The sequence below is a fragment of the Hyperolius riggenbachi genome, chromosome 8 (genome assembly GCF_040937935.1).
Source record: "Hyperolius riggenbachi isolate aHypRig1 chromosome 8, aHypRig1.pri, whole genome shotgun sequence".
NCBI classification, from domain to species: domain Eukaryota; kingdom Metazoa; phylum Chordata; class Amphibia; order Anura; family Hyperoliidae; genus Hyperolius; species Hyperolius riggenbachi.
Window position 1 is genome coordinate 253,871,812 of NC_090653.1, and position 25,616 is coordinate 253,897,427.

The following is a 25,616-nucleotide window of genomic DNA, read 5'->3' on the forward strand; positions in this document are numbered from 1 at the left end:
TTTTGCACTGTCATTAAACTTAAAAAAATAAAATTAAATAAAATGTATCTCAGCCTGACCATAAAAACACGATCGCCCGCACTACCACGATTGTGCGCACAAGCCCGGAGGCCACTACACAAAAAGATTTCCACTAAGAGCACTAACATTTATATCCTGGAGGTGTCAACTAGTAAAAACAAAGATCTGCTCACCTGACGTAATCACTAAAAGTCGTTGCGGTTGTTTGCGGACCAAGATGCGTTAAAGGCGGCATTGTGTGTCAGTTTGAAGCAGGCGTAACCCTTACAACTACCTGATCGACCTGTACACAAGCCGGATGTTTTAAAGCACTTTATTCAACCAACTTAGGAATGTCATTTCTGCCCTTTGGCGATTAAAACACGACTCCGCGTCAACTACGTAATTTTTGGTGGGACTTTTGCCATGGATCCCCCTCCGGCATGCCACAGCCACAGTCCAGGTGTTAGGCCCTTGAAACAACTTTTTCATCACTTTTGTGGCCAGAAAGTCTTTGCAGGTCTTAAAATTCTCCTGCCCTTTGAAGCCAATAGAGATTCGCCGGATCTGCATATTCATGAATTTTTACAGAAATTCGCATTCAAAATTTGTGAAACCCAAAATTTGATATTCGGACCATCACTATTCTTTACCTATAGGATCCTAAGATATAAATCTGGCCCTGGATAAATGTATTCAGTAACGCACTACAGAATACGTCAAAACAAGGTGCATTATAGTCACCAAGCTGGAAGACCTGGCTTTTGTAATATTAGAGCCTTGTGTACTGCTACAGTAAAGCTAGAATCTCTTCTGCTCATGTAACTTTACCAGTCCAACCAGCAGGTGGGGCTACAAGAAAAATGAAACATTCAGCTGTTGGGATGGTCAGCAAGATGTTTATTCTGAATTAATTAGTATACAAACTTTCCCTCGACTGAATTAATAGCATCTCATGGACCATTCATTCCTCTCATTAAAAAATAATTCTTGTACTAAAATAAATAAATGAAATAGGCTAAAACACTTCTCCATTTACCTTGAAAAGGAACTCTAGTGAAAATTATGCAATGACTACATTTTTTTTTTTTTTTTTAAACCATATTCTTTTATAAATTACATACTCAGCATTTGCCCATTGTAAAATCTTTATTACAGGTGGCAACATCTTTAGTCCTGTCAGATGATCTCTGAGGAATGTTCGTTTACTAAGAGTTCTGTGCACGGAGGGAGATAGTGCTTGCTTGGCAGATGGAAACAGCTGGTATTTCACACAATGCAAAAAGGTTCACATACAGCCATGGCCCTGACACCACACTGTGGGACGGTTTTCACCACAATGTCATTCCAGCCATACAGATGTCCCTTATGATCTATTCAAGGAAAAGGTGAAGATTTCTCATGGAAAAGGACGTACTGGGTACTGATTGGGATGAAGTTCAAAATCTGGGTTTCAGTTCCTCTTTAAATCACTTGTCAACTCAAGCCTCAGACTTCATGTGGACCTCAGTCACCATAGTTTAATCTGAGCAATCACGTGTACGAATGCAATAGGTTGACTTGGCCTACCACCTGCTTGCAGCCAGTGATGGAGTATTCCTTGCCCTGTGTAGTGTAATATTTTAGCTGCCCGGTCAGTCTTTCAACGTTACTACTGTCGGGGTAGAACCCCTCTCGCAAAAGTTCATCCAAAAAGCAGTTCGCAATGTGGCTCTTTTCCAGCAAGGTGAAAGGTACTATTTCAGCCCTGTTCCATATTTTATGGTGCTGTCTCAGAGAAGACTGAATGATGGTGTGAAGGTCATGTGGCATATTCAAGGCATCACTGGAGGCATTCTGCAAGATGAACTTGGTCACCTCATTCCCTCCAATGTTACTAATCAAAATGTAGATGGCATTGAGATACTCATTGCTCTGGTTCAAGGAGAAGAAACCAAGCAACGTGTCCAAAAGCGGTGGAGGCATGTGCTCCAGTTCATCGAATATGAAGACAGGAATTTTCTCCTCGATCTCCGCCTGGGTCACGGTGTCAGTGATCATTTCAGCTATTTCATTCTTGCAAGCCTCGATATCACTGTCTTTGGGGCAGTTGTGCATCACGTAGTACTGCCGAACAAGGTCATTGTCCATAACCGAACGGAAGTGCATGGCCAATATTCGGCCCATGTGACTCTTGCCAACACCGCTCGGTCCATTCATGGAGATCACCAAGGGCTTATTATGACAATGTGTTGCCAAGTAGTCCTTCAAAAGGTCCATTATTCTGTCCATGGCGATCTTTTGACCAAACACCTCCCGTTGCATGGTTTTCTCCAGTCCATCCAGTTCATATTTTATCACATTATCGTCCAGATTCTCAATAGCGTTCAAGATTTGGAAACAGATTATGCCGATTAGCAGTAACAGGAACCGTTTGGCCTTGCTCTTGTGCTCCACCGGTAAATATCTCCTACAGCCCCCCGGGTACATCACCACGCGAGACTTCCTACGCTTCTTCTTGCGTTTGAGGTTACTGAAGGACACCTGTTCCAAAGTAGGTGTGTCAAATTTAAAAAATATTGGGGTGTCTGAGTTGGAAGTGGACTTGTAGAGGAGTCTGTCGGTAGAGAGTTGCCGGTGAACCAAGGATCTGGCACTGTCCAGCGGTCTTCTGCCAGAGAGGTCCAAGTGAAGATGGCTTTTCCTCAAGGCTCGGAATTTCTTGCGCAATCGGAGAGCGGCACGAATCGGGGGGACCATGGACATTTTGGGTGCTGAAGAAGGAACTTCTGGGATCGGTTCCATGCTGTCCATTTCCATAGTTTAAAAGGTGGTCTCCAGTGTTGAAGGAACAGAAGAGTCAGAAGTTCTGCAACACACACAAAACAAAAAAAATTAGCAATTTTTTTTATTTTTTTAAGGCTATGAAGGTGTAGTGAATTAAAGGTGGAAGCTGCATGATAGCCTCAAACACCATGGCCAGTATTCCATCCACTTTTTCTCCTAAAAGTGGCCACTAACGATACAATTTGCTGAACAACCACTTATGAATGATTATTTGCTTCAGCAATGATCGTTTGGGATCACTAACGGAAAATCGATTACATTAATCTGATCGGATGGTCCCAAACAATTTCTGATTGTTCATACGAATAATCTTCTATAAACGATCATTTGGCAAATTGTATCGTTAGTGGCCACCTTAAATTTTCTAGACAGGCCCGTTTCTAGGGCCGTGCGGGCGCCGAAGGAGTTGTGGGCGCTGTAATGGAGGGGGGAGCCGCAGCCGCGGGCAGGGCAGCCCGACCTCTCCCTCCCTTCCTCTCCGCGGGCCGCCCTTCGTGCTCCCCCCCTCTGAGTCTGACTGCAGGGAAGGGAAGCGCTGTGTGCAGAGCGCAACTCACCTCCCTGGTTCCAATCGCTGCCGGTCTCCTCTTCTCTTCATAGCCGCTGATACACAAGCTGCTTCCTGTTTAGCCGGAAGCAGCGTGTGTATCAGTGGCTATGAAGAAAAGACAGAAGAGGAGACCGGCGGCGATTGGAACCAGGGAGGCGAGTTGCGCTCTGCACACAGCGCTTCCCTTCCCTGCAGTCAGACTCAGAGGGGGGGAGCACGGAGGGCGGCCCGCGGAGAGGAAGGGAGGGAGAGGTCGGGCTGCCCTCCCTGCGGCTGCGGCTCCCCCCTCCATACTGGGGGCCAGCTACCTATCTAACCTATACTGGGGGGCACCTACCTAATCTAACCACACTGGGGGGTACCTACCTAATCTAACCACACTGGGGGGCACCTACCTAATCTAACCACACTGGGGGGCACCTACCTAATCTAACCTATACTGGAGGGCCCCTACCTATCTGACCTGTATTGGGGGCACCTACCTACCTAGCCTATACTGGTGTCAACTATACTGGCTACCTATATTGGAGGCACCTACATAACTAACCTAGGCTGGGGGCAACTATTCTGACTCCCTATATTAGAGGCACCCACCTAGCTAACCTGTACTGGGGGCACCTACCTATCTAACCTATACTGGGGGCAACTATACGGGCTACCTATACTGTAGGCACCTACCTGGCTAACCTATACTGGGGGCAACTATACTGGGGCACTTATGCCTGGCTACCTATACTGGGGGGACCTATAGCTGGCTACCTATACTGAGTGCAACTAGACCTGGCTAACCTATACTGCAGGCATGTATACCTGGCTCCGCGAGGGGGGCGCAACTTTAACATCCTCGCCCTGGGTGCATTTTAGCCTAGAAACTGCCCTGTATCTAGGTGATAGTTTAATTTTTTTAAGCTACCAGCAAGCAAGAAAATACTCTGAATAATTTTTACATTTTGATAGTACATGTTCACCTACTTCTTGGCACTTTTTCAACTGCAGAGTGCAGAAAAGTCATTTTAAACAGAAAATGAAACAACATCTCCTAGGAGAAAACTTTGAATAGCGGTTTGAGGGCCTGTGTACCTTTCTGGGCTTGGGGGTGTACGTCATGTTATTTGTAAGTAGGGGATTGCCTGTCTGTACCTGCCTTATGAAGTTTGGATGTGGGGGCTGCCATATTTATTTCCTTTTAAATAATGCACATTACCTGGCTACCCTCCTGATCCACTGCTTACTTACTGCAATACTTTCAACCACAAACCCTGAACAAACATGCAGATAAGAGGTTTCTGAATGAAGTCTGACAAGATTAGCTGCATGCTTGTTCCAGGTGTGCGATTCAGAAACTACTGCAGCCAAAGATCAGCAGGGCTGCCAGGCAACAGGTATGGTTTAGAACGAAATAAACATGGCTGCCAGCATATCAGTCTTACAGTTGTCGTTTAAAGGGGTTCTTAAAAAAAAAAAAAAAAAGCGTCACTTCCCTGGGGCTTCTACCAGCCCCCTGCAGTTAAGTCCCACAGCATCACTGAAGAAAAAAAACTTTGTACTGTGCCTGCACAGTAAGCTCCCGATGGCGCATGCAGGAGCGAGTACTATTTGTCTAGTTAGACAAATAATTAGCAGGTCACCGGCGGAGGCTTCAGTGACGGCGTGGGACTCAATAGCTGCAGGGGGCCAGTAGAAGCCCCAGGTAAGTCACGCTTTTTTTTTTTTTTTTTAACACCCCACAGAACCCATTTAATCGAATCCAAGTACCAGTAAGTCTAGTAAAGAAAGTACCCATTTACAAAATAGAGTTAAAACGCTTCATACACAAAGTTGTCTTCCTGTACAAAACGTACTGTTCTGTCTTTGTGCTTAAATATTTCCTTGTTACAGTATACAGTGGTTTGCAAAAGTATTCGGCCCCCTTGAAGTTTTCCACATTTTGTCACATTACTGCCACAAACATGAATCAATTTTATTGGAATTCCACATGAAAAGAACAAAATCCTACATGATTCCAAACATTTTTTTTACAAATCAATAACTGCAAAGTGGGGTGTGCGTAATTAAGCAGCCCCCTGAGTCAATACTTTGTAGAATCACATTTTGCTGCAATTACAGCTGCCAATCTTTTAAGCCGAATCTACACGCGTAGATGCGGCCGCGATGTTCCTTATCAATCGAGCCGCTGATGCGGCTCGATTGATAAGATCCGACAGGACGGATCTTGCTTCCGCCGATTCCCTGCTCGCTCCCCGCAAGGGGACAATGGCATGGAATCGAGCGGACGATAAGCGGCGACAGCGGGGAATCGATTCCGGCGCACGCGCTGCGAGCGGGGTCGGGGAAGAGGCGATCCGGCGGTTAATAGAGCCGCTGGATCGCCGCCTCATCTACACGTGTAGAGACTGAAATCCTTGCCCATTCTTCTTTGCAAAACAGCTCCAGCTCGATTAGATAGACAGCGTTTGTGAACAGCATTTTTCAGATCTTGCCACAGATTCTCGATTGGATTTAGATCTGGACTTTGACTGGGCCATTCTAAACACATAGATATGTTTTGTTTTAAACCATTCCATTGTTGCCCTGGCTTTATGTTTAGGGTCCTTATCCTGCTGGAAGGTGAACCTCCGCCCCAGTCTCAAGTCTTTTGCAGACTCCAAGAGGTTTTCTTCCAAGATTGTCCTGTATTTGGCTCCATCCATCTTCCCATCAACTCTGACCAGCTTCCCTATCCCTGCTAAAGAGAAGCAGCCCCAGAGCATGATGCTGTCACCACCATATTTAACAGTGGGGTGGGGTGTTCAAAGTGACATGCAGTGTTAGTTTTCCATCACACATAGTGTTTTGCATTTTGTCCAAAAAGTTCCATTTTGGTCTCATTTGACCAGAGCACCTTCTTCCACATGTTTTCAGTGTCCCCCATATGACTTGTGGCAAACTGCAAACGGGACTTCTTATGCTTTCTGTTAATGGCTTTCTTCTTGCCACTCCTCCATAAAGGCCAACTTTGTACAGTGCATGACTAATAGTCGTCTTATGGACAGAGTTTCCCACCTAAACTGTAGATCTCTGCAGCTCGTCCAGAGTCACCATGGGCCTCTTGACTGCATTTCTGATCAGCGCTCTCCTTGTTCGGCCTGTGAGTTTAGGTGGACAGCCTTGTCTTGGTAGGTTTACAGTTGTGCCATACTCCTTCCATTTCTGAATGATATCTTGAACAGTGCTCTGTGGGATGTTCAAGGCTTTGGAAATCTTTTTGTAGCCTAAGCCTGCTTTAAATTTCTCAATAACTTGATCCCTGACCTGTCTGGTGTGTTCTTTGGACTTCATGGTGTTGTTGTTCCCAATATTCTCTTAGACAACTTCTGAGGCCATCACAGAGCAGCTGTATGTGTACTGACATTAGATTACACACAGGAGCACTCTTTAGCCATTAGCACTCATCAGGCAATGTCTATGGGCAACTGACTGCACTCAGACCAAAGGGGGCTGAATAATTACGCTCACCCCACTTTGCAGTTATTTATTTGTAAAAAAAAAAGTTTGGATTTATGTACTTTTCACCTGTACACCACTTTATTTTGGCCTTTCACGTGGAATTCCAATAAAATGGATTTAGGTTTGTGGCAGTAATGTGACAAAATGTGGAAAACTTCAAGGAGGATGAATACTTTTTCAAACCACTGTATATAGGCAGATGTAAATATTTGAAAACGAATTCAAAGCGCAGCCCCCCCCCCCCCCCCAAAAAAAAGAGTTGTCTGAAAGTAAAAAACCTTTATCCACGTTTCACCATATATAACACATGGCTCAGCTTACAGCGTAACGATATGCCTTGAATTGCAAATAAGAGTTTGAAGTATAAAAAAAAAAAAAAAAAAAAAAACACATTAAAAAATAAAGACCAAAATACCTCTGGAATAAACCACATTCCTTCCTACCAACAATACTGGAACCCTTGTCTGCCTTAACTACTTCTACAGCAATAAGAGTGGCTTATAGCTGTTAGAGCACTGCAGACCTGTTTCCGCTGGTATGTTTAACGTGGATTACAGACGCAGACCACCCAGAAGGGCGATTAGTTTTTCCTGGCCTGAGAGATTTCTGCAGGCGATGACCCTGCAGAAATCTGCAGATGGCGCCATCTTTGTTTGTTGTTTGTTGTTTTTTGATCTGGCGGCAGAGTTTTTGCTCTGCGGAGTTTTCTCTGGCGGGTGCTTAAGTATTGGCTGCATGCTTAGCTTCAAGCCCCATACCGCATTGGAACAGTGTATTATGAGCTTTGCTCACTTTTAATCATTTTTTAATAAATACGGGATTAATCCCTTTTACGCTATGTGAAGCGTCTCTTATATATTTTTTCTGGAGGTTCACCTACCCAAGGACTCAGCTGTGGAGACTTGCCGGAGGGGCTGAGGGGTGGCCAATACCCCTGCTGCGCAGACGGGCCCTGTAGGCCGCATCATCTGGTGAGTCGTTACACTTTGGGGGGAGATACATATGTGTCTATTTACCCTGGATGTCATCTAAGATACACCTGTATGACCAGCAGAGACTATAAGGGGTGTCTCCATTATAATTTGTAGGACTGGACTATTTGAGCGCTTATCTGCCTTTGCCTGATTCAACTTTTTATTACTGATAGCGCTCCACCTTCAATTTGTACTTTCTGGTGTATTGTTTGGTCTCACTTATATTATAATCACATAATTGTAAAGCGCTTATATACCTGTGTATTTTGTTTTTAGCAATAACTTACCTCGCTCCAGCGAAGGGGCTTGTCACTGTTTACCCTCCTTCAGGTGCGGCTCTTCTGACAAGCAAGGAGGAGGAGCGATGATGAGAGCGCGGCGTTGCGATAACAAACGTGGCCGCGTCCCATCAAATTTTTCTGCCGGCAGCTGTTTCTGCTTCCAGCAGCCAATCAGGCAAGGGATGGGGAGGTGAGATGTGTGGCTGAAGGGAAGAGAGCCTCCCCCCTTCAGCCATGCATCTCCCCTCCCCATCCCTTGCCTGATTGGCTGCTGGCAGCAGGAACAGCTGCTGGCAGCAAAATTTGATGGGACACGGCTTAGCGGCTGCGATCTACCCATACCCACCACCGATGGAAAAAAAAATAGAGAGGTAGTAAGACCAGGCAGGCTGCGGGAAGACTCCTGGCATGCTGGATACGGCCCGCGGGCCGCCAGTTGGACGGCACTGCTCTAGAGGGTTGGAAACAATAGGGAAAGAAATACAGGGGATGGGACAGTGATCTTCCAATGCCACCTATAGCAAATTATAGGCTTGTCTAAATAGGTGTGGGTACTTATCCGTTAGCCGGGCGCATCCTGTTGGAGGCGACAAAACTCCACCAGAGTTACATCTTTCCCTACTATCCATGGCGGCCTGGAGGGGGAATAGTAATTAGCGCCACCTGCCGGATGCGCCCGGCTAACGGATAAGTACCTAGGTGTGTTTTCAGAGTATGTTTGAAGGTTTCCAGGCTGGGAGCATGATGGACAAGCTGTGGGAGAGAGTTCCAAAAAAAGAGGGACAGCCCATGAGAAGTCCTGGATGCGAGAGTGAGAGAGGGTGACCAATTAGAAAACAAAAAAGAGTCTCCTGGGGCGGAGCGGGGAGGTATCTAGAGATTAAAAAGGAAATGTAAGGAGGTGACAGCTTGTGTACAGCAATTCATCCCTTCAATTACTAACACAATCAGGCCCAGTGCACACCAAAAACCTTTAGCAGATCCGCAAAACGCTAGAGGTTTTAGAAGCAGATTTTCAGAGCTATTCCTAGGCATGTTTAGAGAGGTTTTCTAATCATGCCTAGTGTCTTTGGGTGCGTTTTTGTGTAGCAGATTACACATATTGTTACAGTAAAAGCTGTTACTGAACAGATTCTCTAACAAAAACACCTGGAAAACCGCTCTGCTCAGAGCAGTTTGAGCTTTTCCTATACTTTACATTGAGGCAGAAATGCATCTGCAAACCGCTAAAATGCTGCAGGAGCCACATTTGCCGTTTGCTAAAAACCTCCAACCGCCGGTGTGCACCATCCCATTGAGATACTTTAGCCAAGTTTTCACAGGCGGCAGCTGTTTTGAAAACGCTACCAAAAATGCTTGGTGTGCACCAGCCCTTAGACAAATTTTGTGGTTGTGTAGATTAATGCTCGGCCCACACTTGTGCGGATGCAGAATGGAAACAGAATGCACATCCCCGAGGTGGCTGCATTCCGTCCATTCTGCATCCGCTTTGCGCAAATTCACCCATTTGTGTCCACAGTGTCGCTACGTTGGCCCATACGCATCGCCGCACTCCTGTCTCGTCGCTCGTCCCATGCTCGGCCCCGTCAGCAGCCCGGGGGCCAGCAGAAGCATGGTTCGCCATAGGCTGCAACCGGCCAAGTCTAGCAACAGGGAGAATTCTCATTGGTCCAACATGAACCAATGAGAATTCTCCCTGTTGCTGAGGATTCCCATTGGTCTGCTGCAGCTCAATGGAGAATAACTGAGCACCGGGCTTTTCAGAATGGACCGAGTGGCGGGTATGGGTGGCAGGACATGTGAGTATTACATCACGGCGACATGGATGCGAGGAAACCCGGTGAGGATGACACAGAGACTAGCCTAGTGAGAGCTGACAGTCAGGGCCGGCCTTAGGTTTCACAGCGCCCTGAGCGTAACCAGATTTTGGTGCCCCCCCCCCCACACACACACATTCATCCTCTTCGCGTGTGAGCGCACCACACACATACACTAATGGGGGGGGGGGCTTAGTGCCAGTGTAGGTGCCAGGATTCTGGGAGCAGGAGAGAAGGACTCTTCGTCACTCAGGATATTGTCACAGGGCTGAGTGGCACACGTGCTGCGCGCTTCTCTGCAGCAGCCTGAGGCTCAGCGTGCCTCCGACCATCCTGATTCCTGACATATAGCTATAAGTCCCCCCCCCCCCCCAGTATAGGTAGCCAGGCATAGGTTACCCAGTAAAGGTAGCCAGCTATAGATTCCCCCCCAGTATAGGTTAGCCAGGTAGGTGCCCCCAGTATAGGTAGCCAGTATACTTGCCCCAGTATAGGTTAGGTAGGCATTTGTCCCAGCTATAGGTTAGATAGGTAGGTGCCCCCAGTACAGGTTAGATAGGTAGATAGGTACCTGCAATATAGGTTAGATAGGTAGCTGCCCCCCAGTATAGGTTAGATAGGTAGCTGCCCCCCAGTATAGGTTAGATAGGTAGCTGCCCCCCAGTATAGGTTAGATAGGTAGCTGCCCCAGTATAGGTTAGATAGGTAGGTGCCCCCAGTATAGGTTAGATAGGTAGGTGCCCCCAGTATAGGTTAGATAGGTAGGTGCCCCCAGTATAGGTTAGATAGGTAGGTGCCCCCAGTATAGGTTAGATAGGTAGGTGCCCCCAGTATAGGTTAGATAGGTAGGTGCCCCCAGTATAGGTTAGATAGGTAGGTGCCCCCAGTATAGGTTAGATAGGTAGGTGCCCCCAGTATAGGTTAGATAGGTAGCTGCCCCCCAGTATAGGTTAGATAGGTAGCTGCCCCCCAGTATAGGTTAGATAGGTAGCTGCCCCCCAGTATGGGTTAGATAGGTAGCTGCCCCCCAGTATGGGTTAGATAGGTAGCTGCCCCCCAGTATACGTTAGATAGGTAGGTGCCCCCAGTATACGTTAGATAGGTAGGTGCCCCCAGTATACGTTAGATAGGTAGTTGCCCCCAGTATAGGTTAGATAGGTAGCTGCCCCCAGTATAGGGTAGGTAGGTAGCCCCCCCCCCTCCCCTCATAGTGGAGGGGGGAGCCGCGGGGAGGGCAGCCCAACCTCTCCCTCCCTTCCTCTCCTGGCCACCCTCCGTGCTCCCCCATCCGATGCAGCAGAGAGAACAACTCACCTCCCTGGTTCCAATCGCCGGCGCCTCTCACTTGCCGCTGGTCTACTCTCTTCTACATAGTTACTGATACACACTAAACTTCCTGTTAAGCAGGAAGTTTAGTGTGCATCAGTGACTAATGTAGAAGATACTAGAGATGGGAAGTTCGGATCTTTTCAATGATCCGGATGATTCGAATCGGATCATTGAAGAGATCCGGATCTTTGATCCGAATCTCGGATCATTTTACTACCGAAGCATTCGGGGGTGAAATGAATAGCAGGACAGGTCTTTCCCTGCTGTGGACAGGAGAAGGGGAGTGGGGGGGGGACACACAGAGAAGGGGAGAAGATGGACAGAGGGCAGGGAGTGGACAGAGAAGGGAGGAGGGACGAGCAGAGAGCAGAAATGTTTGCTTGCACACAATACCCACATGCTGCAATCATGCTTTACATGTATTTCGCCTATATGTTCATCTGTGTACTATGAAAGCAAACGTCGCAGTGAAAGAAAGCATTCCCAGAAGTGAAGTGCAGCTGTTTAGTGCCGAGTGCAGGAGGATCATATTGCGCTGCAATCACAGTGCCTGCAAAGTTACTGAGCTGTGCTGAGCTGAGCCAAAAGTTTCCAATGTGATCACTGTGCAGCACTACGGAACAGCCAGCCTATAATGGGCAGCACATTGCAGCCAGTATGTATGCTCTACACCAGGGGTGCCCACACTTTTTCGGCTCGCGAGCTACTTTAAAATTTGCCGAGGCCAGGAGATCTACCAAAGTCCCAAATGCTAAGCAGGCCCCCTCCCCCCCCCGACGTAGGTTAGCCAGATGTATGTGCCTGCAGCATAGGTTACGTGCCCTCAGTGTAGGTTAGCCAGGTATATGGGCCCTCAGTATAGGTTAGCCAGGTATATGGGCCCTCAGTGTAGGTTAGCCAGGTATATGGGCCCTCAGTGTAGGTTAGCCAGGTATATGGGCCCTCAGTATAGGTTAGCCAGGTATATGGGCCCCCAGTGTAGGTTAGCCAGGTATATGGGCCCCCAGTGTAGGTTAGCCAGGTATATGGGCCCCCAGTGTAGGTTAGCCAGGTATATGGGCCCCCAGTGTAGGTTAGCCAGGTATATGGGCCCCCAGTGTAGGTTAGCCAGGTATATGGGCCCCCAGTGTAGGTTAGCCAGGTATATGGGCCCCCAGTGTAGGTTAGCCAGGTATATGGGCCCCCAGTGTAGGTTAGCCAGGTATATGGGCCCCCAGTGTAGGTTAGCCAGGTATATGGGCCCCCAGTGTAGGTTAGCCAGGTATATGGGCCCCCAGTGTAGGTTAGCCAGGTATATGGGCCCCCAGTGTAGGTTAGCCAGGTATATGGGCCCCCAGTGTAGGTTAGCCAGGTATATGGGCCCCCAGTGTAGGTTAGCCAGGCATATGGGCCCCCAGTGTAGGTTAGCCAGGCATATGGGCCCCCAGTGTAGGTTAGCCAGGCATATGGGCCCCCAGTGTAGGTTAGCCAGGCATATGGGCCCCCAGTGTAGGTTAGCCAGGCATATGGGCCCCCAGTGTAGGTTAGCCAGGCATATGGGCCCCCAGTGTAGGTTAGCCAGGCATATGGGCCCCCAGTGTAGGTTAGCCAGGCATATGGGCCCCCAGTGTAGGTTAGCCAGGCATATGGGCCCCCAGTTTAGGTTAGCCAGGCATATGGGCCCCCAGTGTAGGTTAGCCAGGCATATGGGCCCCCAGTGTAGGTTAGCCAGGCATATGGGCCCCCGTGTAGGTTAGCCAGGCATATGGGCCCCCAGTGTAGGTTAGCCAGGCATATGGGCCCCCAGTGTAGGTTAGCCTGGCATTTGGGCCCCCCAGTGTAGCTTAGCCAGGTATAGGGCCCCCCAGTGTAGCTTAGCCAGGTATAGGGCCCCCCAGTGTAGCTTATCCAGGTATAGGGGCCCTCAGTGTAGCTTAGCCATGTATATGGGCCCCTAGTGTAGCTTAGCCAGGTATAGGGGCCCTCAGTGTAGCTTAGCCAGGTATAGGGGCCCTCAGTGTAGCTTAGCCAGGTATAGGGGCCCTCAGTGTAGCTTAGCCATGTATATGGGCCCCTAGTGTAGCTTAGCCAGGTATAGGGGCCCTCAGTGTAGCTTAGCCAGGTATAGGGGCCCTCAGTGTAGCTTAGCCAGGTATAGGGGCCCTCAGTGTAGCTTAGCCAAGTATAGGAGCCCTCAGTGTAGCTTAGCCAGGTATAGGATCCCTCAGTGTAGCTTAGCCAGGTATAGGGGCCCTCAGTGTAGCTTAGCCAGGTATAGGGGCCCTCAGTGTAGCTTAGCCAGGTATAGGGGCCCTCAGTGTAGCTTAGCCAGGTATAGGGGCCCTCAGTGTAGCTTAGCCAGGTATAGGGGCCCTCAGTGTAGCTTAGCCAGGTATAGGGGCCCTCAGTGTAGCTTAGCCAGGTATAGGGGCCCTCAGTGTAGCTTAGCCAGGTATAGGGGCCCTCAGTGTAGCTTAGCCAGGTATAGGGGCCCTCAGTGTAGCTTAGCCAGGTATAGGAGCCCTCAGTGTAGATTAGCCAGGTATAGGGGCCCTCAGTGTAGCTTAGCCAGGTATAGGGGCCCTCAGTGTAGCTTAGCCAGGTATAGGGGCCCTCAGTGTAGCTTAGCCAGGTATAGGGGCCCTCAGTGTAGCTTAGCCAGGTATAGGAGCCCTCAGTGTAGATTAGCCAGGTATAGGAGCCCTCAGTGTAGCTTAGCCAGGTATAGGGGCCCTCAGTGTAGCTTAGCCAGGTATAGGGGCCCTCAGTGTAGCTTAGCCAGGTATTGGTGCCCTCAGTGTAGCTTAGCGAGGTATTGGTGCCCCCAGTGTAGGTTAGCCAGGTATAGGGGCCCTCAGTGTAGCTTAGCCAGGTATAGGGGCCCTCAGTGTAGCTTAGCCAGGTATAGGAGCCCTCAGTGTAGCTTAGCCAGGTATAGGGGCCCTCAGTGTAGCTTAGCCAGGTATTGGTGCCCTCAGTGTAGCTTAGCCAGGTATAGGGGCCCTCAGTGTAGCTTAGCCAGGTATAGGGGCCCTCAGTGTAGCTTAGCCAGGTATAGGAGCCCTCAGTGTAGCTTAGCCAGGTATAGGGGCCCTCAGTGTAGCTTAGCCAGGTATAGGGGCCCTCAGTGTAGCTTAGCCAGGTATAGGGGCCCTCAGTGTAGCTTAGCCAGGTATAGGAGCCCTCAGTGTAGCTTAGCCAGGTATTGGTGCCCCCAGTGTAGCTTAGCCAAGTATAGGGGCCCTCAGTGTAGCTTAGCCAGGTATAGGAGCCCTCAGTGTAGCTTAGCCAGGTATAGGGGCCCTCAGTGTAGCTTAGCCAGGTATAGGGGCCCTCAGTGTAGGTTAGCCAGGTATAGGTGTCCCCAGTATAGCTTAGTCAGGTATTGGTACCCTCAGTGTAGCCTAGCCAAGTATAGGAGCCCTCAGTGTAGCTTAGCCAGGTCTATGTACCTGCAGCGTAGGTTAGCCAGGGTCCTCTGGACTCCTGGGACCTCCGGCAGGCAGTCCGCTAGCCAATAAGAATGTCGTCGGGGAGAAGACGGCAAGACGCGGCGAGGAGAGAGGGAGGAGAGAGGTGGCGCAGCCGCTACGTCATGGCTGGGGGCGGCGCCGGGCATGTTACAAGCACGCACGTTGCAGGCTGCCCGGCGCCGCACCCAGCCATGACGTAGCGGCCGCGCCGCCTCTCTCCTCCCTCTCTGCTCGCCGCGTCTTCTCCCCTGCATTCTTATTGGCCGGCAGCTAAACATGCTGCTGGCCGCAAAATTTAATGAGACACGGCCAAGAGGCCGCGATCTACCAAGTAGGCGGTCGCGATCTACCGGTAGATCGCGATCGACCTATTGGGCAGCCCTGCTCTACACATATCTGGCAGTGGCACCGATGTCCCCTCTCTCTCATCTACCTGTCTCCCTGCAAGGCTGGCTCCCCTCCAACTCAGCGATCCATCCCTGCTGCTTCCAGGACCCCGCTGCCCGTTGAGAGGGGGGCGTGTCGCTCCTTGCCCCGCCCCTTTTTTCGATCCGAATCACTCATTTTGATGATTCGACTCACAAAATAGATTCGGATCAAAGATCCGAATCGTTCATGATCCGGACAACACTAGAAGATACCAGCGGCAAGTGAGAGGCGCCGGCGATCGGAACCAGGGAGGTGAGTTGTTCTCTCTGCTACATCGGAGGGGGGAGCACGGAGCGTGGCCCGGAGAGGAAGGGAGGGAGAGTTCGGGCTGACCTCCCCGCGCTGCGGCTCCCCCCTCCATCACGGCGGCCGCACGGACATGTTTGCCCCCCCCCCATCACCCCCAGCAGCGGCACCAGGGGGCAGAGCGGGAGGACCCAGCTGGGGCCGCAGCGGCAGCCTCCAAGGTTTAAACATGCGGCCAGGAGACAGGAGCGCCCCCTGGAAGCTGGCGCCCTGAGCGATCGCACCGGTCGCTCAGGTCAAAGGCCGGCCCTGCTGACAGTGTCCAGTCCCATAGGCGTGCATTAGACATGTTTTCTTGTCCAGTCCGGGGGATAAAAAAAAAAAAAAAAAAGTGTCAAATCGGACTCTCCGCAACGTTTTCTTTCCACGCAGCGCGGATCCGCGTTTCTGCATGAATGGAAGCAAGTCTTTTTTTTAACATTGGATCCACTTCCTGCGTTTCTGCAGAGCTTTAAAAAAAACGTATCCCATGGACACTTTTTTTATAACAAGTGTAAACCGGCCCTTAGTCTAGGCACTACTTTCTGTAATTAGTTATGCAGGTTGTGTGGTTTAGACATGTCACTTATTACTGTATAAGTTGGCAGCACTGATCACATGTGTTGATGGAGTACAGTGCCAAGGCGATGCTAGAATGGAGAATTAAAAACACACACACCCTACAAGAGACAAGCCCTGGCATAATCCACGCTGAGCGATTCCAGTGGCCAGTGGATTCTGAGTGGCCAAAAGATTAAAGACACCCTCCAATAACGAGTGGGTCCACCTTTAGCTCTGATCACAGCCGATATGCTTCTTGGCATGGACTAAGCAAGATGCTGACACCATTGCTGAAGGTTAGTTCATGCTGACATAATGGCGTTTCCAAGCAGCGGAGATCTGCATCTGATCGTTTCAGCAACATTACAGGGCCGACACTATACAGACACATCGCTAGCCTGCAGGCTAGCAACGTGATCATTTTCTACATGGTTAGTAGCGGTTTGACGTCACTCGTTGGGCCGGGTGAGAGCAAAGCTCTCGGCCGGTGAATGGCTGAAACGATCCCCTGGGCCGATCGGTGGCCGAAGCAATGGGGGATGGGGTACACATGCTAGATTCTTGGCAGAGTCGGTCGGTATCTGTCGCTTTTCATCTTGCATGGGTACAGCAGAGCACACGCTCCAGCCCATCTTGTGTGGACAAGGAAGTCATTAAAACACACGCAGTTTACAACAGTATGTAAATTCTGCACAGGCCATGCTGGAGATTGCATGCCAGGCGCCTGCAGCCGCCGTAACCATCTCACAAACAGTTCTGCAGAATGATAAAGACAAATGATGATCTCATAACTGCCCCTGGATGACATCAGCACTTCCTGTGTTATATTACTGAACAGGAAGCCGGAGAGGAGCTCGGTCACTGTCATGTAACTGCACTCTGAGGGCAAACACAGCTGATATGTGAGAGGCAAAAGCAAACACAGCTGAGATCTGGGAAGAAAGGGTTAAAGCAGACCTGAACTCTGAACTTCCTCTCTGCTCTAAAAGATACACAACAGCATAATGACCTTTCAAGTAAAAATATTTCATTGTTACAGCTGATACAAATCCTGCAATACATATACAGTGTGTCTACGTCTGCTTTAATGGAAGCAGACATAGGGTTAACATCCTGTATTTACAAATTAGCTGTTCAGCCAAGGCTGACAGCTGAGAGAATAAATTACACTTATGATTAGTCACAGATGAGGGGGAATCAGACAGGCCTCTAAACTCTCCACAGTAAAAATATACAGAGTGGATTTCTCGGTTTTCCTTCTGTCCTGTGCAAGAGTTTAGGTCCACCTTCACTCCAGAGAAAATAAATGTGTTTTTATTCCAGTTGTGTCCCTGTTCAGATTTTCCTTCACTTTCTGCACTTTGATGCTTATCAGTTTCAATGCAACTGTATGTCCACCATTGAGGGATTACCAGATAAAGTTGTCCTGTGCAAGAGGTCAGGTCCACTGTAATACTGACAGAGTGTTGCGTTTTTTTGTTCGATTAGATGAGTTCGATTGATTTCCGACATGTCCGATATTACTGCCGATCGCTTACCGCTTGATTTCTTATAGAAGTGAATGGAAATTGATAAGAAAATAGAGCATCGAGCTGGAAATTGAGCGGAAAAAAACATAACGAAAATTGATCGAACGGGAAATCGACCGAAAAAAAACGTAAAGTGTGTACTTGGCATTAAAAGGACATTTTGTAAATGTGATCAACATCCCCTCCTCTTCAGTAATGCAATCAGATTTAATTTTGCTCCGGAAAGTGGATGGGACACTGCAGCGCCCCCCACGGTTTACATGCAGCAGGTTACCCAACACCTCATTTCTGTACTCTGACTTTCACTCTGCGCCACTCCGATTTTTCCAAAGGTTTCACTAGAGAAGCTGCCTTGATATCTCTGTCAGCTGTTACTCAGATAGGGGCGATAACTCCCAGCTGCTACATAGGCAGGCTGAAGCACACCAGAAGTGAGGGTGACCTATGCATTTCCTTTTAAACCATACCAGTTGCCTGGCTATCCTGTTTATCCTCTGCCTGCAATGCTAGGTACATCCGATAAATTTTTTCGGTCGATTTTCGGTTCATTTTTCCACTCGATTTCCCGCTCAGTTCTCTCAATTCATTTCTATGAGAAATTGAGCGGTAAAACAATCGAAAGGAATATTGGACATGACAGAAATTATCTGTCGAACACAAAAACATATCATGTGTACCTAGCAATAGGCTTTTAGCCATAGACCCGGGACAAGCATGCAGATCAGGTGCTCTATCTGAAGTCTGATTGGATTAGCGGCATGCTTGTTCTTGGGGTGTGACACTACTGCAGCAAGAGTTCGGCAGGACTGCCAGGTAAATTGCATTATTTACATCTTCCTCCATGTGTTGCTGAGAAAAGGATCTTCTCCGAGAGGAGTCCAACCCCACCCACTCCATGCAACATCAAGGTGCAGCACATGGTAGTCCCCTCCCCCATAACAGAATGGGACGCTTTCCAAACTGTAACCCAAACTGTAACGCTTTCCAAACTGTAACCCAACAGTTTGGGTCCTGATCCCTGCAGGCAATAGGATTGTGAGTGCGGCCATATTCAGGCAACTCCCAAAATTAGCTTAGAGTAATTAAAAGGGAAGGCTAGTGGTCAACAGGGCCAGATCTCTGGATTGGCCACAAAGGCCCAGGCCTTGGGTAACTGCTGCCCAAGAAGGAAAAGGGGTGGGGATTGGACATGGTAAAAGGTTTTGCTAAACATTAAAGAGAATCTGTACTCGAATATTCTTACACTAAAAAGCATACCATTCTATTCCTTATTTTCACCTGTGCCCCTCTGTGGTGTTTCTGTGACTCCCTGCTGAGATCCTGGCTTGTAATTAACAGTTTTAGGCAGTGTTTACAAACAAATTAACCAGCTTGTGATAGGCTCACATAAACAGAGTGTGTGAGTCATACAGAGTGTGCAGGGGGCCTGCAGAGGGTGTGTATCGCTTCTGTCCAATCACAAGCAGCCCTGCACATTCCACACATTCAAGCCTTAGCCCGACAGACACTACAGGGGAAAGGAGATAAGATTTATTACAGAGACAGTGCAATTAGGAAAGGCTGCAGTAAGCCAGAGCACATTAGAACAGGCATAGGAACTTATAGGATAGAAGAACTAAGGCTGAAAATTTTGTTACAGTTTCTTTAAAGAGAAGCCTGCAAATAAAAAAGGTAGGCTGTAAATAGGGAGCAACAGATGGAGATGAGAGATGCTGCTCAAGGGAGCTGTACATGAAAGATAAGGGGGCTGCTGTGCATGGATGTTACACACAGATGAGGGGGCTGCACATATGAGTGAAGGGGACTGTGGTATGGAGCAACAATAAAGTTTGCTTAGGGGAGATTTTTTTTCTTTTTTAAATCCGATGCAATTACAGCTTTCACAGCTCTACCGCTGCATGTATTCTCAATTACCTTTCACCTTAAATTCTTTAAATTGTAGGCCTCCTACATACCAAACTTTCAGGGTATGGAGAGGTCCCCCCCCCCCCCCCCCTCCCAGCTACCTCTTTGCAGATTTGCAGCCCCCAAGCCCTGCTGGTCTACAAGATGGATTCATACGCCATATCTCAGAAACCATCAGGGCTCGGGGGCTGCAAATTTGCACAGAGGTAGATCTGGGGATCCACTCCCCTCCATACCTTCAAAATGTGGGGAGTGTAAGAAGCTTAGAATATAAGGAATTTAGGGTGTACAGTAATTGAGAAGAACTGCACATGTGTGTGATGATGCGCAAGCGACAGACACCAGGAGAATAAAGCATCCTGCTGCGCGTGAGAAAACGGACTGACGTAGCAGCAAAAGCTGTCACTGCGGTGGTCAACCCAACATCATTTATCCTTATTTGTTGTGGGCGGGTTGTAAAGACGTTGCTGCCTTTTTCAGGTAACCTCTTTGCCAGTTTCCAGCGCCTGACTCAGCTGTAGCCAAATATAGGTCATCAACACCTACATATTGTGCAAATAGTTGGTAATGGGGGTGGTGGGGAGGGGGGAAAACGTTGCCCAATCATCTAGTTACTGACACATGAAAATGACAAGAGGTTATTTCTGGTTGGTTATATGAAGTCCAGGCACCACTGACTATATGTAATTAGTTATGCAGGTTGTGTGGTTTAGACTTGTCACTTATTACCGGATTAGCTGGCAGCACTGATCAAGGATTGATGGGGTACGGTGCCAAGGTGATGCCAGAATGGAGGAATCAATCACACACAAACACTTCAAACAGCATCTAACTCCTGCAGAAGCTGGAGAACAAGCCCTGGCACAATCCTCACCGAGTGATGCCCGCTGGGGATGTATGCAGAGCGCCGCCATCTAGTCACATAATTTTTTTAAGTTACAAGAACACATCTTAGATGCCATCATCTTCTTACCAGTTATGAAATCATACTTAATTTGCTTAGGCAACTGGATATGACACTGCAGCACTGTTTACATGCAGCAGGCTGCACAGAGGCCTCATTTCTGTACACTATTGCCTCCTCTACTGCCCTGCTCCATTCAGCTTCTTCCCAATATTCCAACTACACCTTTATATGTCTCCCGAGCCACTTCCTGCACTGTTATTGCTGCCCTGCGCCACTCTGCTCCTGCTAAACACTCCACCTTCAGGATGTCTTCCCAGCCACTTCTTGCTCTGCTACTGCTGACCTGCGCCACTCTGCTCCTGCTAAACAGTCCAACTACGCCTTCACATGTCTTCCCAGCCACTACCTGCTCTGCTACTGCAGTCCTGCTTCTACTAATCACTCAGACTCCGCCTTCATCATGCTCCAATGCAATGTCCTGCTCTGCTGGTCCTGCCCTGCTTCACTATTCCTGCTAAACACTCAACCTTCATATAGGTCTTCCCAGCCACACCAACTTCCACCTTCATAAATCTCCACTGCGACGTCCTGCTCTGCTGTTCCTGCCCTACTCTGGTTTTGCATATACATCACTGTCAACCAATCCTTCCACCTGCTAGGTGTGCTAAGCTAGCATCTCCACAGACAGGAGGATCCCACTGATGTAGTTGACACCACTCGTGCCTTGCAGAGGTAGAGTCCCCAGTTCAAGTTTGGGACAGGATTCTATAGGCTTACAGTTTACATCTATATCTCTAACAAGAGGTCTGAGAACTATGGGCTTCCAAGCCATAGAGGTTGACAAGATATCCATTGCTATAAACATTACAAAAGCTTCTATATACTTGAAGAAAAGAAAACACGTGCACCTTCCGTCCTCTGTTACTCGTGTTTATTTCAGCGGTGATAAATCCATCACATAGGATCCTTTCAGTGGCCTTTGTAATGACAAACCAACTTATGAGGCAATGGTGGTGGAGGAGGTGGGTGGCGGATCAGGGCGGCGGGGAGCGACGGCAGTTTCGTGTCACACAGACACTTGGTCACACTGCGTTCCGCCTTACTCGGGAGGGCGCCAAATTCCGGGTTAAGGCGGAGACAAACTCCGCCTCTTCCGGGTAGACCGCACACTCCGTGATTGGAGCATTAGGTATGGCCGGATAGAGTGGCGCCTGGCATCATACGCCTATTCTATGCGTCCAGTTGGACGCATCAGAAGAAACTACATTACCCATAAATCCAACCAACAGTGACGTACATACACATACGTTGCCTAGGCAACGAAAAGGGCAAGGATAATCCGTGTTCTCTAAAAAAAAGAAAAGAAAGAGAAAGACGGAAAAGGACTAGGGATACATTTAACACATCCTCTGGTCCGGGCAGGGCCAAGGCAGAGGCAAGAGAGGCTCCAGCCTCAGGGCTCCAACTTCAGGCATGCTTCGACTGCACTGACTGGAAGTCCATGGAAGCTCCAAACCTTGACGAGTGGGCGGACAACATCTCTTCATACATCAGCTTCTGTGAAGACTCTTGCATACCAACCAAGACATTCAAAGTCTATCCGAACAATAAACCGTGGTTTACCAACAAACTACGGCAACTGCGGAGGTGCAAGGAGGTGGCGCACAAGTCCAGCAACCGAGAGGACTACAAGACAGCAAGGAACAACCTGAAGCGAGAACTGAGCGCCGCAAAGAGGGAGTACGCAGAAAGGATAAGACGCAACCTGCAATCTAACGACACTCGAGCGGTCTGGAAGGGGCTTAAAGCTACCACCAACTATAAACCTCCCCCACAACATGCGACTCCCAGTACTGAGCTAGCCGAGGACCTCAGCAACTTTTATTGCAGGTTTGAGGATCAGGTGGCACGGGGGGAGCCAGATACAGCACCGGCACACCCCACACCTAGGGCAGATTATCTCTCAGTCCTGAGCCCTCCAGCTGTGAGTGAGGCCGACGTCCTCTTCCACCTGTCCTCGCTAAACCCCAGGAAAGCCTCTGGCCCTGACGGCGTGTCACCAGCCTGCCTGAAAACGTGCTCACACCAGCTGGCACCCATCCTCGCTTCCATATTCTCCAAATCCCTCCAGGCTGGCAAAGTCCCTGCATGTTTCAAAAAGTCCACCATTATCCCTGTCCCCAAAAAGCATGGTAACTCTGACCTCAATAACTACAGACCAGTGGCCCTGACATCCAATATCATGAAAACCTTCGAGAGAGTCATCCTGTCACACATCAAGCAGGTTACCTCCCACAAAATGGATCCGTACCAGTTTGCATACAGGACGAACAGATCCACTGATGATGCTGTCAACATCTGCCTCGAGCTCACATACGACCACCTGGACAAACCTAACACATACGCCAGGATTCTCCTTCTGGACTTCAGCTCAGCCTTCAACACCATCTGCCCCCGCATACTGCAGGACAATCTCACTGAGCTGAATGTCCATCCCACACTCCGTGGGTGGATCACAGACTTCCTGACCAACAGAACCCAAGTCGTTAAACTCGGGAATGTCACCTCTCAACCAAGGTCAACGAACACGGGGGCCCCACAAGGCTGCGTCCTGTCGCCAATCCTGTTTTCCCTCTACACGAACAACTGCAGATCCAGGGATAACTCTGTCAAGGTCATCAAATTTGCAGATGACACCACCATCGTTGGTCTAATAACAAACAACGATGAGCAGGCCTACCGCCAGGAGGTTGACAGAGTTTCCCAGTGGTGCAGGGAGAACAGGCTGGTCCTCAACTCATCCAAAACCGTAGAGCTGATTGTGGATTTCAGGAAGCATGCCCTCTCCCCCCCCCCCCCACCGATCTTTATCAACGGCACCGAGGTCGAAAGAGTAACCAGCGTTCGCCTTCTGGGCACCACCATCTCCAAAGACCTGAGCTGGAAGGCAAACACAGCCGCGACCCAGAAGAAAGCCCAGCAGAGGCTCTTCTTCCTCCGCCAATTGAAGAAGTTCGGCATGGCACCAGAGCTACTGACGTGTTTTTACACAGCCACCATCGAGTCCGTCCTCTGCTCCTCCATCCTAGTCTGGTACGTTGGCTCCTCCACTAGGGACAGATACAAACTTCAGAGGGTCATAAGATCAGCAGAGAGAATCATCGGCAGACCTCTCCCTTCGCTTGCCCACCTCCACAACGCCAGGCTACGCTCAAGAGCACTGAGGATTGCCGGCGACCCCTCTCACCCGGGCCAGCGGTTCTTCTGCAGACTCCCGTTAGGCCGCAGGTTTCGGTCCATCGCCACCAAAACCTCAAGGCACAGGAACTCTTTCTTTCCCTCAGCTGTCACCCTCCTAAACTCCCTGTAGGCCATTCCATCCCCTCCACCACTGCATTCTGAACTGCACCTTGCCGCCCTTTATTTTGCTTTTGCTTGCTTGTATCATGCTTTGTTTTTTGTTCTTTGTTTTTTGTATTGATGCCCTTCTGCATTTTATGCCCTGTTTATCTATACTCTGTTATCTACACTTTTTATCTCTACTCTGTTAATTGCTTGTGCCAAACCCAATTCCGAGCATGACCCTGTCGTGCCTGGCGAATAAACTGATTCTGATTCTAGGAGGGGGCGCACAATTCATTCAGCTGTCATTCCTAATTCTGTCTGAAGCAGAGAGAAATAAGAAAAGGGGATACATGGCAGTGACTGCAAGCCAGATAACTAGATATTAAGGTATTGGGGGCCCTGGGGCACCTCTTAGTAATAGCAATCAGTGTGTGATGGCTGCGGTGGGGGGGAAGATGGAAGGGCGCACTTTGGGGTCTCAGCCTTGGGTGCTGGAGGACCTTGTCCCTGCTCTGGGTCTGGGTTAAGTAGTTAATATCATGGCGTATTGAAAAAATATATAACAGCACCGCTGTATCAGTCACACCTACTGGTGATCGGGATGTGACATCTATACTCATTATTTAAAGTGACAGTGACTCTTTAAAAATGAACATCAAGTGAAAAAGATTAAAAAACCAAACTGGGAACTCAGTATCTGTTACAATAGGACGTGGCGACATAATTCTACAATTAAAAATAAGGAAGCAGGAAGGTATGGACAGGGGCCTAGACATTGCACTGAGGCATATAGTACTCGTCTAAACATAAAGGACACGGCAGATCAACAAGGCAAACATACTCTAAGTTAAACCCCATTCCAAATTTAATAAGGGTAAGGGGGTAGCGTACCTTCCTGCTTCCTTATTTTTAATTGTAGAATTATGTCGCCATGTCCTATTGTAACAGATACTGAGTTCCCAGTTTGGTTTTTTAAAGGGACACTTAAATCAAACAAAAAAAATGAGTTTTACTCACCTAGGGCTTCCAATAGCCCCCTGCAGCTGTCCGGTGCCCTCGCTGTCTTCCCTCCGATCCTCCTGGCCCCACCGGCAGCCACTTCCTGTTTCGGTGACAGGAGCTGACAGGCTGGGGACGCGAGTGATTCTTCGCGTTCCCAGACACATTAGCACCCTCTATGCTGCTATATGGTATATGATATATGCTATAGCAGCATAGATGGCGCTATTGTGGCCAGGAAAGCGAAGAATCACTTGCGTCCCCAGCCTGTCAGCTCCTGTCACCGAAACAGGAAGTGGCTGCCGGCGGGGCCAGGAGGATCGGATGGAGATGGCGAGGGCACCAGACAGCTGCAGGGGGCTATTGGAAGCCCCAGGTGAGTAAAACTCTTTTTTGTTTGACTTAAGTGTCCCTTTAATCTTTTTCACTTGATGTTCATTTTTAAAGAGTCACTGTCACTTTAAATAATGAGTATAGATGTCACATCCCGATCACCAGTAGGTGTGACTGATACAGCGGTGCTGTTATATATTTTTTCAATATGCCATGATATTAACTACTTACCCTGGACCAGAGGATGTGTTAAATGTATCCCTAGTCCTTTTCCGTCTTTTTTTTTCTTTTTTTTAGAGAACACGGATTATCCTTACCCTTTTCGTTGCCTAGGCAACCTATGTGTATGTACGTCACTGTTGGTTGGATTTATGGGTAATGTAGTTTCTTCTGATGCGTCCATCTGGACGCATAGAATAGGCGTATGACGCCAGGCGCCACTCTATCCGGCCATACCTAATGCTCCAATCACGGAGTGTGCGGTCTACCCAGAAGAGGCGGAGTTTGTCTCCGCTTTAACCCGGAATTGGCCACCCTCCCGAGTAAGGTGGAACGCAGTGTGACCAAGTGTCTGTGTGACACGAAACTGCCGTCACTTTCCGCCGCCC

General features: G+C 48.9%; 1 protein-coding gene across 2 annotated transcripts in view; it reads right to left on the minus strand.

The window, feature by feature from the left end:
- Positions 1 to 879: 879 nt before the first annotated feature.
- The window catches only part of TOR4A (torsin family 4 member A), a 74,387-nt gene continuing 49,650 nt past the window's right edge, over positions 880 to 25,616 (minus strand). For both annotated transcript variants that reach the window (XM_068249827.1, XM_068249828.1), the window contains exon 3: positions 880 to 2,848. In XM_068249827.1, the coding sequence (XP_068105928.1) occupies positions 1,534 to 2,799 (1,266 nt within the window). In that variant the 5' untranslated portion in view covers positions 2,800 to 2,848 and the 3' untranslated portion in view covers positions 880 to 1,533. The remainder of the gene's footprint in view (positions 2,849 to 25,616) is intronic.